Source organism: Schistocerca nitens, chromosome 5 (assembly GCF_023898315.1).
Source record: "Schistocerca nitens isolate TAMUIC-IGC-003100 chromosome 5, iqSchNite1.1, whole genome shotgun sequence".
Taxonomy (NCBI): Eukaryota; Metazoa; Arthropoda; class Insecta; order Orthoptera; family Acrididae; genus Schistocerca; species Schistocerca nitens.
In genome coordinates, this window is record NC_064618.1 from 756,638,636 (window position 1) to 756,651,290 (window position 12,655).

Genomic DNA, 12,655 nt, shown 5'->3' on the forward strand with positions numbered 1-12,655 from the left:
CATGGCAATCACTGACGAGGAGGAGGGAGAGAATGATAGGACGTCTGTTAAGACGCCAAGGAATAATTTCTGTGGTACTAGAGGGAGCTGAAAAAGATAAGTACTATAGGGGGAGACAGAGTGTGGAATACATCCAACAAATAATTGAGGTCGCCCTGCTTTGAGATGAAGAGCATAGTGCAGGAGAAGAATGACAATAAGAGAGAGAGGTAGGGAGGGAGGGAGGGAGGGAGGGAGGGAGAGAGAGAGAGAGAGAGAGAGAGAGAGAGAGACTTACGTTGGAAAGAATCCTTCCCTTACCAATCATATACATTAATTGAAAAAGTAGCATTACAAAAAATAAAATGTTATCCTTGCTTACGCCGCACCAGAATGTTTATTCTGAAACGTGGTGTGTATTCAAAGCGATAAAGTATAGCATTTTTCGCTATGGTATGGACTCGTGTTGAGACGAAATCACACACACTTACTGACTACGGTACCTCTTCATATTTCATGGTAGGATAGTATTCATTTTTCAACAAGAAACCATATTTCCGTGCTAAAAATCAAAAAATATGAGTTGAATAACGGCATAAAACGTATCGCTACTGTTACGATATTTTTTAATTCGAACGAGAAATAAGTGGTTGTTAATCTTAGAAATGAAAGTGCAAGGGAGGCAGACAAAACCACACCCATCTCTCCCTCCTATTCCACTGGTACCATCACGCCTGGCTAAAATAAAAAGTTCCGAAGACATCAGTTTCTCGCTACATTTAAGGAAGACATAATGATTATTCAAGGTAAGTTTAGCCTACATAAACACAGAGTTTTAACTGAGATCTAACATAGAAAGAGGAAAGTGATGAACGATGACGACTTACTGAATACCAAAATTTTAAAAAGGTAAGATGGGTAAAATGGACACATGGAGAACAGGTTGAAACAGAAGAAGGGAACTTTCTTCAACAAGGAAGACTTTTGCTGTCTAATATTGAAATTATGGAAGAAGTCTGTAGGAACATTCTTATAAAATATACCACTGTGCAGAAGTGAAATATAGACCTTGAGAAATATAAGCAAGAAAGTAATCAAGACAAACTTGAATTGATACCACTGGAGTTGTGAAAAATGAAGTAGCTAATAAGTTTGTGGACATAGCCTTACCTGAAGAACAGGCAGATTTGTGATCCACCTGTTACGCTGTTAACGAGTAATTAACTTGGGAATGAAATATTGACTAGGGAGGAAAAGCTGTAGTGCTTGACAAAGGTTATCGAGAATATTTGTTGTAGCAGATGGCAGAAATGAAAGGAAGAGAATTAAATGTAAATGGAGAGCGGTGTGAAACCAGATATAAGGTAAAGGCTGGACAGACGCCGCACATTTTTTCAAATTAATTTTTATCAATATATAAACACTTAAATCGTAATAAAATTAGGCAAGATTGATGGCTTGAACATTGTATTTTATTATAGATACCATCGCATTACAAAAAACCTTTATAACGAAGGAATATTCTTATGATGTACAAAGGTTTGTAAATTTCAATTTATCAGTAAGTGGCGGGCAAGATGTTTCAGAAGGGAGGGACAGATAGCCAATGGCAAAATACATTGAAAATGACATTCACTTTGATTTTTGTTTTTCAAGCTTTTGAAAATGACATTCACTTTGATTTTTGTTTTTCAAGCTTATTTTTAAGTTGTCCACACAAACGACACACGTTGTCATAGAGAGTGCATGATTCATGAAGCCACCTAGAACATCCTACCCATTGAATCCTGTCAGAGGTAGACGTTGTTTCTTGATAAAGTTCAAGGCACTCTATACATTCGTTTTCTTCGAAATTTAATTCATCACAGGAACTACCGTGTGGGGAAACATCATCATCATCTTGTTCTGAAACTGAGTCTTCAAACAGATGCCTCTTTGGCCCTTTTTTCACTCTGGTTTGGGGATTTGGTTTCTTTTAGCTGCTACATTTTTTTGGGCAAGAGCTTTGCCTTTCTTGTTTCTTTGGATGATTTTCTTTCTTTTCGTTGCTATAAAATCTTCGTATGTTATATTTGTTGCTGATTGCTTTCTTTTGGATTGATTCCTCTGAGGCAGTATAGGAACGGGTGAAATCGTTTCCATTAATTTCGACGGAGTCTCTCTATGAGGTATCTCTGAGTTGTCATTTACACAGCAGCTGCCCTGATCAGTTTGTCGATGAGTAGCCGAATTTGTGCAAGGTTTGCAGGTTGGAGCATGTTCTCTTAACACATGATTTGATGGTGATGGCTCATCTGGAGTCAGTTCATTAGAGACATCTGCAGTAGTTGCGAGTTCAGTATTATTAATGTCTGAAACAAAGGCATGGTTAGGAATTACTGCTCTGTCAAGCTGAATAATGCCAGTAGCTCTAAATGCGGATACACCAATCTGGACAGTGGCAGCACGAGTCCATGCTTTGAAGAGCAACTCTCCAAATTGCTGCCTTGTAGTTCTTCTGTTTTTGCTTGCATTACCTACAATCCATGAATGACAAGCCTCTTTAAAGTAGGATTTCAGCTTGTTGAAAAATGATCGGTCTAGTGGCTGTAAAAAGTGTGTCGTGTGGCTAGGCAAACAAATTATCGACACTTCAACAGCTATATCCAAAAGGGTGACACAATTCATGTGAGAGGCATGACCATCTAACAGAAGCAGAGGAGGGCCAGGCGCCTTTCTAGGAAGGAAATGGTTTTTCAACCAATCCACGAAAATATCACTGACATAACCGGTTTCTCTCCTCATAACAACAACTGATCCTGGAGGCGTGTTGTCTTCAGCGTCTTGTTTTTTATTCACTCCTTTGTAAATGCAGTAAGGTGACAAGGAATTTCCCTCGCCATTACAGCATGAAATAACTGTTATTGTCTCTCCTCTTTCAGCAGAAATAATGACATGGACATCTCTGCTTCCTTTTTCCGCAACAACCTTCCCATGCTCATTGTTTAACTATACACCTGTTTCGTTTACGTTGTAGATGTTGTAGATATTACCCAGTTTATACAAAAGCCCATTTTCGGTCAACGTTTGTGTTAACAGATCAAAGTAAGAACTGACTTCGTCTCTGTTCATTCCAATCGCTCTGTCTACAGAAAGCCCTTGCGCTTTTCTAATGCTTAAGTCCTCATTGCGTTCTAAAAATAAGAGAAACCAATCTTTCCCAGCAAGTTTCTTTTCCTTGTTGAATTTGTTTTTCAGTTCCATCTGATCAGCTAAATTGAAAGCTATTTGCCTGACGTCTGACGGTTTGGGTGCAAAGCCACATGATTGCAATTTCTTTAGATGGGCAACTAATTTCCTTTCTGCATCTTCACCCAAGTATGATGATGGTCCACCCTGCTTTCTTGAAATTGTGCGTAACTAGTCTTCTCCTTAATGTTCGTTCTGGTATATTTATCATTCGAGCTGCTTTCCTTTTAGCATAACCTTCGTCTTCGACTAGATTCACTGCCTCTAATAGATCTTCTGCAGTCCATTTTCCTCTGTCTGTTGTCCTAATGCGTTTTCTCGGCATTTTTCTGTAAAACCATAACGTATGGGTTCTTGTTAGCATTGCAAGCATTGCGGCATCTGTCCCAGAGTAATGGTGCGTCATCTGTCCGTTTTCGTAGGGACAGATGCCGCACCCCCATTTTCACCAAAGATGTTATTGGAAGAAGCCACTACTCGACCGACATAACCTACAATGTTTCTTCTGCACAATCTAAATACAAGTTATAAGCTACTAGGCGCGTATCTACTAGTACACTCTATTGAAAAGGAATCGTGAAAAATTTCCTTGACCTACTTTGGTATCGAAATGCTAGTTTCTTAAATTTCTCCTCTATTTTCCGCTCCTGAAGTACAAAAACTTGGGATAAACTGATCTCACCAACGGTTACAACAACAATGTCTGCTGACGAATTTCTTGTAAGTGCGCCGTCTGTCCTCCCTCGTCATCTGTCCCGCTTTTACCTCAATACTGATTTTAAAGAATCTAAGAAGCACAATATTGGGGTGACAACTTCTCAGTAAGACACCCGCGCGAGAACAGAAACGCCTGCACGAGACGAGATATGCCAGCAGCCAGACTACAGCATAAAGTGAAATGAAGTGATTGTATGGCATTGATGGCCAGCAATCCGAAGCCAGAGAAGTGCGGCAGGCAAGTTGCAAGTCTTCTCAGTTGACGCCACACTGAGCGACTTGCTGGTTGATGATGATGGACTGATGGCGAGGACAACATGACATCCAGTTCCCGAGCGGTGAAAACCTCCGACCTGATCGCGAATCGAACCCGGGCACGCTGCGTGGCAGTCAGATGCTCTGACCACTTTTTTTCTGAGCTTCAGCTAAGGAAGTGGGCACTACAGTGTAATTGTAATCTTACTTACCGGAAAGCATTTTTTGAACTTGAGAGCCATGTACAGAACTTCAGTAAATGTGTCGTTGCGTTTTTTTTTTTTTTCATCAATAATCTTCGATACCAATCTGTTCTAGCTCTTTTAGGACTCAACAACGGACATTGTTTAAAATACAAACTATGATACGCTTGAGAAACCAATCACTACTAGGTACGCTGTCGATAACTCCTGCAACTAGTAAGTGACTTACATATCAGTTTTACCTTGTCTGTATACGTGTGAAATCGACATATCAATCACGAATTATTTTCTGCTACACATAAATGTTGATTTGGTGCTTCTATTTTATATCCGTTGTACTTCTAGATCCGTTTCGTTAATTTTTATGGTATAAATTAACCTAAATCGTAATAATGACCTAAAGATGTGGAAACAGTGTATTTTCGAACTTAAAACAGCTACAATAAGAAATACACCTCGAAATACACAAAACCGAGCTATTACTGTTCCTTCCTTGAAGCAGTTTTCTTCTGTGCTTCACAAACACTAATTCTAAATAGGGAAGTAAATAGTATAATACTGAAGAAAGATAAAATCTTGGAACGTAAAAGCATCAGACTAATAAGAATCTAAACTTGACATTGGGAGTGTAAAAAACTGATTAATATCAAGAAGGAAAATATTTACTCAAAATACAAGAAAGTTATCGTTTTTCAATGAAAACAGAAACGGAGACAGTAAAATCGATTTGGTCAGTAAAAATTTATTTTAAATTGAAAGGAATCACAGAAGAAGATAACGTGAGTAACAAAATATTTCGATGCAAGTTACAGTATTGAGAGATTGCCTACCAGTAAAAACGAAAAATGTGAACGGGAAAGAGAACAAGCTCGCAATGAAAGAAATATAAGCACAGAGGAAGACTGAATGTATTTATAATTACTCTGTGCAGCGTTAAGTAGCCGCATTCACATAACAAAGTAATTTTAGTAGGTGTTGTGCCATTTCATAACGTTCTCTGTAATACCATCTTTATTGCTCAGTCGCAAATGTTGCACTGTGAAAATCGGTGCATATAAATAGCTCTATGTATCCAAACGTAGAAGCTTCTCATCGGTTTCTTGATAGACTTATATTCACCGGTCAAAATCAATGCAATGTTGGCGCCAGCCTGGAGTACAGGAACCGTTGGTGGGCAAGTATTGATTGCAGCCACATCCAGACAGAAGAAATCTGTCTCACGAGGCAGAAGACAGTACAAATTGACATCATGTGACCGTATATGAAATTAATTCTGTTAATTGATTGTAAATCGACTCGCTCCACTTTCTTTCGACAAACGTCTACACTGTATGGAAAACTAAGTATCGAAGGCGTTTACAAGAGAGTCATTTTGTTTGAGGCTGACAAATGTAAGACAATGGAAAAGTCCACAAATTGTCTGATATCGAATTGCCACGACCGCATGATTAGTTTTGAAACCTGTTGTATTTTCAGCTGGAACAATTACAGAACAACTTCACGACATGATACACAAACTACTGAAACTTAGCGCCTGACGTTAGCCGAACTCACCGGATACTCTGGGCAGTAACAGGTGATCAGATAGCAAACGTAAATAGGTGGGACGACACTTCATTCAGTAGTTTGTGAATAAAACCGTCTACACATCACGTAATGCATGTCTTTATTTATAACGACGTTTCGACTGCTGCCATCATCAGGTCAAAACGTAGAACTCGTAGAACAACGTTCAGTGTCAGTTTCACATTTTATTTATTCTCACACTGAACGTGGTTTTACAAGTCCTTTGTTTTGATCCGATGATGGCAGTTGTCTAATAGACGTTATAAACGAAGACATATATTAAGCGATCTCGAAGACGTTATTCGCAAAATGTTCTCGGTGATCGGGGACTCATTCAGGAAATTTATTTCCTCTGTTAACAATTCATCCGAGTGGTTCTAGGCGCTTCAGTCCGGAACCGCGCTACTGCTACGGTCGCAGGTTCGAATCCTGCGTCGGGCATGGATGTGTGTGATGTCCTTAGGTTTAAGTAGTTCTAAGTCTAGGGGACTGATGACCTTAGATGTTAAGTCCCATATTGCTTAGAGCCATTTGAACCATTTGAACAATTCATTAGTGTTCCCTGCAGGCATGTGTGAAATAACCTGTGTGTCTCGCGTTGACGCAGGTGAGGTTGGAAGGCAGCTGCGCACAGACCTCCGCTTACAGCAGTGGCTGCTGCGGTTCGTGGGGGCGTGGGCGCCACGCAGCGGGGCGTCGACGTCTGTGTGGTCGTCACTGTACGGCACGTACTCTGGCTGCGTCGTGGTGATCCTGCTGCTGTTCGTGGCAAGCCTGCTGTTCGCCATGGTCCACTACTGGGGCCACATGCTGGGCGTCACCATGAACGCCTGTCTCATGTTCACCTACGTCATGAACATCATCAAGATCGTCGCCTTCCTCAGAATGAGACCCGCTATCGACCAGTTCATCGATGAACTCGACAGCTGTATGCAGGTAAGTTTCCTGACGACATCATGATAGGAATGCTACTAGTTTAGGGCTCGCAATTCCGTCCTCAAACGCTAATTTTCGTTTAAATCGGATAAGTAGCCAAACTGCGACCTCCCATCATCTTCACTGCCCACAATTATGCTAGGACAGAGCCTCATGTAAATGAAAAATACAAATATAAATAAAAAAGTTAAATCCATTTGAGGACTTGCTATTCCCAAAAAAGACTTTGTCATTTCCGAACCCACAAATAAAATTCTACTTCTAAAACAATGCCGATCGTCGTGATTTGCTTAGATTGAAAATGAACTGTGATTTCAGTTAATACGCATCAATAAGTATGATTACATTCAAACTATCTTAAGTCACTTGCCTTCTTGAGATTGTAAACATACTCTCCGCAGCTGAATACTACACATACTCGAAGAATGTTATTGTTCCTCTTTACTAATCTGACGTTCCATCTTTTGATTTGCAGCTCCTTGTATTGGCCGTATTTGTAGTTAAAATTGTTAGATATTAGGTCCGCCAGTTATAAAAAACACCGTTTTTCTCAGTACCCAAACATGTTTCGGCACCACTGTGCCATCATCAGTGGGTTTTTATGTATTCTGCAATGTTTACATTTTTGTTAAATGATTATAAAATTATGTGCATTTTTAGTTCAAACAGCAGATCGCTTCTTCTTGTAAATACCTTTACATTTGGTGTGTAATTAACACAGAAGTGATCCAGAAAATTCATGCACACCAAATGTAAAGGTATTTACAAAAAGAAACGATCTGTTGTTTGAAATAAAAATGCAGATAATTTTATAATCATTTAATAAAAATGTTCACATTGCAGAATAAATAAAAACCAAAACCCACTGATGATTGCACAGTGGTGCCGAAACATGTTTGGGTACTGAGAAAAACGGCGTTTTGCGTAACTGGCGGACCTAATATCCAACAATAATCTGACGCTGCTATTCTTGAGAAATTTCTTACCTGACGCGACTAACATTACGTGCAACATGTGCCAATCAGAAACTGTGTCATACTGAATTTTATTAATTATTGTCATTTAAGAAGAAGAGTGAATATTAAAAGCTTTTCTAACCACTGATCCAAAAGTACACAACCTATTTCAAAATCAGACATCAAAATGTCTGACAGTCACAATAAGATGCTAGAGAGCCACATTTACTAATACTGTGTGCAACAGCATATTGACAAATAGAATGAGATATATTTATTTAAAGGAACAACGGGCCTTCAGTCTGGATGAAACAGTGTAGGTGTGTACTAGTCAATCACACCCAATCCATGTCCATTTTAAGAAGCAAGATTTTGCCACCATACGTTTAACAGTTTGTAAATTCTTTTCGATTTATACGAGGGTTAAAACTTAAATAGTGGCAACTATTTAGTCACAACCGATGCAAAAGAGTTACATGTTTGCACCTGTTACTGTCCTTCAAAGTAGTCACCTGCGTTGTGTAGAACCCTTTGCCAGCGATGTGGAAGGCGTAGTATACAGTTAGCAGAGCCTGTTCTGTTGATGGTGCGAATGGAGCTGTCTAAAGTTATGGTGACTCTCATGTATGACTGTGATGGTGTTATCCTAACGCATTACGTTCCTCCACAGCTGACCGTCAAGGCACAGTATTACTGTTCGTTTCACCTGCGCATCACCTGCGACGAACTTTGCGAAAGAAGCGGCGACACTTTCTGCGCAACCCACCCATCATTTTGCACGACAATGCGCGGGCGCGTACAGCGCAAGCTGTGGCTGCTCTATTCGGTCGATGGGAGTGGGAAGTACTACTGTACCATCCACCATACTCCCCACATTTAAGTCCTTGTGACTTTGATTTGATTTCGCTTCGCTTCAGAATTGTTCCAGAGATTCGACAGGCAGTAAAATGCTCCGTTCGCACCATCAACAGAACAGGCTCTGCTAACGGTATACTACGCCTTCCTCACCACTGGCAACAGGTTCTACACAACGCTGGTGACTACTTTGAAGAACAGTAACATGTGCAAACATGTAACTCTTTTGTATCGGTTGTGAATAAATAGTTGCCACTGTTTAAGTTCCAACCCTCTTATTTGTATTAGATCACTTTTTACGAGGCACAATCACATTATTAATCATTTCATTGGCTGGTACTGGCTACCACCATGTACTAACAATATCTGTAGTACAGCTTGTCTGGAAGTTAATTAAAGCTGAGCAGTGACAGAAAGGGTGACGTTGGCAACGTGTTCCTCAGAAGGGGCTGTTGGCTACAGAGGGGCTGGAAAGAGAGTTGTCACGTTCTGCAGGGGCGGGACGATTACTCCCCTGAGAGAGAACAGAGGAAGGAGCCGGTGGTTTACAATGCTGGAGACCGCAGAACCCCGATAGCGAAAACAGTGCAGGTGGAAGGTTGCGCTCTGGTGAATCGAAAAGCGTTCGGGGATATAAGAAGGCGAAAATACATACTTTTTACTGTGGAGGACTGCGTGGGGTCACAAATGATGGTTGCGAGCTGACCTCCGAGGAATCTTCTCACGGGAAGGCGCGGAGTAAGTGAGTACGGACGTACATTATCATCGGTGCAGAATGATTGCTGTCCGTACGTCACTAGGTGACATGCACCATTCGGTTCGGCGGGCAGGGATACCCTGGAAGTCAATGTGTTGAGTCACTTTACCCTGTCCACCGAACTTTTTCTCAAAGTTCCAGTTAGGGTGTAGGTCTTTTGTTTCTCACCTCTAATCAGTAGCAACCAACTTTCTGTCCGTCTAATAAAAGGGGACGCGGACTAAAGAAAGTCAAGAATATGTTCTTGTCAATTTCGAAATTACATTTTGAGTAGAATCTGACATTGTGTACGTCATATATATACAATGTTTTTGCACTATACATAATTTTTAAGAATAAATAATCTACGGTATCCAAGTTTTGATGCATTCTAGTAGCATCCCGATAAGAATAATTGGTTTAATTATCTATACCGAAGAGAAGTAAAACTACAACACGATTCCTCGTTTTATGCCAATCTCTAGGTGCAGATCGCCAATAGTAGAGTTGTTTCTATCATTTGTAGGCGTGAGAATTCCATTGCGGAGAGAACATTAGGCAACCACACACACGCGCGCTATTTATTACATACTCCACGGGGCTTTACACCACAACCATGAGAGAAGAAAAGAATCACGAAAGATCAGAAAACTCAGAATACCAAATCCTCTCAAGCTATTAAGGAGATCACCACGATCCACGTAACGACTGTAGCACATTGAGGCCAGCCGCTGTGGCCGAGCGGTTCTAGGGGCTTCAGTCCGGAACCGCGCTGCTGCTACGGTCGCAGGTTCGAATCCTGCCTCGGGCATGGATGTGTGTGATGTCCTTAGGTTAGTTAGGTTTAAGTAGTTCTAAGTTTAGGGGACTGATGACCTCAGATGATAAGTCCCATAGTGCTTAGAGCCATTGGAACCATTTTGTAGCACACTGATTCCATGTGCGGCTACAGATAAAGCATGAAAAATGAAGGAAATCAAGTAACGATCCAGAATGAGAATTAGCAATCTCCGTTCCAACGACTTGCAATATTTTCATTCAGACGTGTGTGACGAAGCGAGTAAAGATCCCACGCTAATCTAATAACACTGTGTGTACCAACTGAAGAATAAGGACCAGTAATCATTAATCAAACAATCTAGGATTTGGACAGTGCATGAGTGCTTACGTAAACTTTGGAAGCCGACAGCTACCTGTTTGACCTTAACTTGAGTACTGATCTGACATGCTCTGTCCGTTGCTGCCCTCAGATATTCCATTTATTATACGAAATTTTGATCCATGAATAAATACTAACTCGACCTCAGGTCGACTAATGAAATACTAGGTAGCCAGCAGTCTTTCATACTGCAACGAATTATGTGAAGGGCTCTCTAACACGTATTAACGTAACGGTAACCTATAACCAAGACGTACAATTATATTAGTGCAACGTGTAAGTGTGGTTAAATCTTCTCTGACAGAGAAAATGCGTGCTAAGCGAGTAGCCTGACACCTGATAATGGACAGCATGAACAAAGTAACTGATTTCGGTGTCTTCAGAACCGTAGCATTTATCTGGAAGTTATCAACAGCTCTAATTGTTCTTATGTCGGCTGTAATATATATCCAAAGATAGAAAAATGTTGTCCCCCTATGGCAATTGATCCTAATAGCAGTTCCGTTAAAGCAGAACGTATTCAGTGAATTGTGCTTGCATCAGCTACGAATTGAGACAGCGGATAAGTGAGCATGAAATTCGTAAAATTTCGTAAATAACTTAGACGAGATAATTAAGGAGAACTTTGAAATTTATGCCTGTTATTATTAAGTAAATGACCACAGAATTACTTAAGTAGTTACACATGTTCTACAAGGGATCACGTGGAATATAGTAACAAGTATTAATAAAAAAAAAAGAACAAAGTAACCTCAAACATTCTTAATACCTGTCAAATTGTCAGATGATTGGGAAAATAGCATAAACCATTACCTATACCCACTGCTGACTTAGTGATAGACCGATAATGATCCTCGTACAGTGAACACTGCCTCGATCAGAACAACAGATCGAACCTTGGTCATAGAGCTTGGTCTACAGAGCTCAAAAATCCTATAACAGAATATTACGACAATGCACGCTAGCAAGCAAGAGTTTCACCATTAATTCGCGAATGTTGCAGATTGGAAGCGGCCATCTTGGCAAAACACAAGACAGAAGCCTCTGAACTTAACGAAGAGAGCCATATCAGTAGCAGGTATCGTCTACGCAAAGAAGCAAAGTGCTGCCACACCCATGGCCTGTGGGAGAGAGTACCACTGTGTTCATCCGCGTGATCAAGTTGGACCTTAGCCTCCCAGTTGCCTTATAGGCCGACTAGGTTTTACCTTCAAAGTACACCGTGCGGATATGCTTCCACTACACAGCCAAAGACGTGACTCACCTAGAAGACGAGGACAGTTCAAAGAGACTTTTGGCACCTTGTTAATGTTTTACAACTCGCATTTATTTATTTATCTATTTTTGAGTCAGCAGTCTTCTGGCTGGTTTGATGCGACCCGCCATGAATTCCTCTTCTGTGCCAACCTCTTCATCTCAGAGTAGCAGTTACAAGTTACGTCCTTAGTTACTTGCAGGACGTCTTCCTCTAAAGTTTTTATCTTCTAAAACTCCCTCTAGTACCACGGAAGTCATTCCATGATCTCTTAACAGATGTTCTACCGTACTGTCCGTTCTTCTTGTCAGTGTCTTCCATATTTTCCTCTCCTCACCAATCCTTACCTTATCAATCCACCTAATTTTCAACATTCTTCTGTAGCACCACATCTCAAATGGATCGATTCTCTTCTTTTCTGGTTTTCCCACCGTCCACGTTTCACTACCATAAAATGTTGTGCTCCAAATGTATACATTCTCCGAAATTCCTTCCTCAAATTAAGGCCTACGTTTGATGCTAGGAGACTTCTCTTGGTCAGGAATGCCCTTTCTGCAGTGCTAGTCTGCATTTCATGTCTTCCTTGCTCCGTCCGACATGCGTTAATTTGTTGCCTAAGTAACACAATTTGTAGCGTATTACTACGTTCACGACGTTGCTCATCGATCCATATACGTTATCTCGCATTTCTAGCTGCTTCTCTCACACAAATAATGATAAAAATTCAGAAATTCAGGATCGCCACCAGCCCAAGCCCTTCCTAACCATTTAGAAAAAACGGAGCTGGAAAATTATTAGTTTAATTACTTT

General features: G+C 40.6%; 1 protein-coding gene across 1 annotated transcript in view; it reads left to right on the forward strand.

The window, feature by feature from the left end:
- LOC126260701 (uncharacterized) overlaps positions 1–12,655 on the forward strand; it is a 67,866-nt gene that overhangs the window by 15,356 nt on the left and 39,855 nt on the right. The window contains exon 2 of the mRNA XM_049958036.1: positions 6,556–6,884. Within this exon, the coding sequence (XP_049813993.1) occupies positions 6,556–6,884 (329 nt within the window). The remainder of the gene's footprint in view (positions 1–6,555; positions 6,885–12,655) is intronic.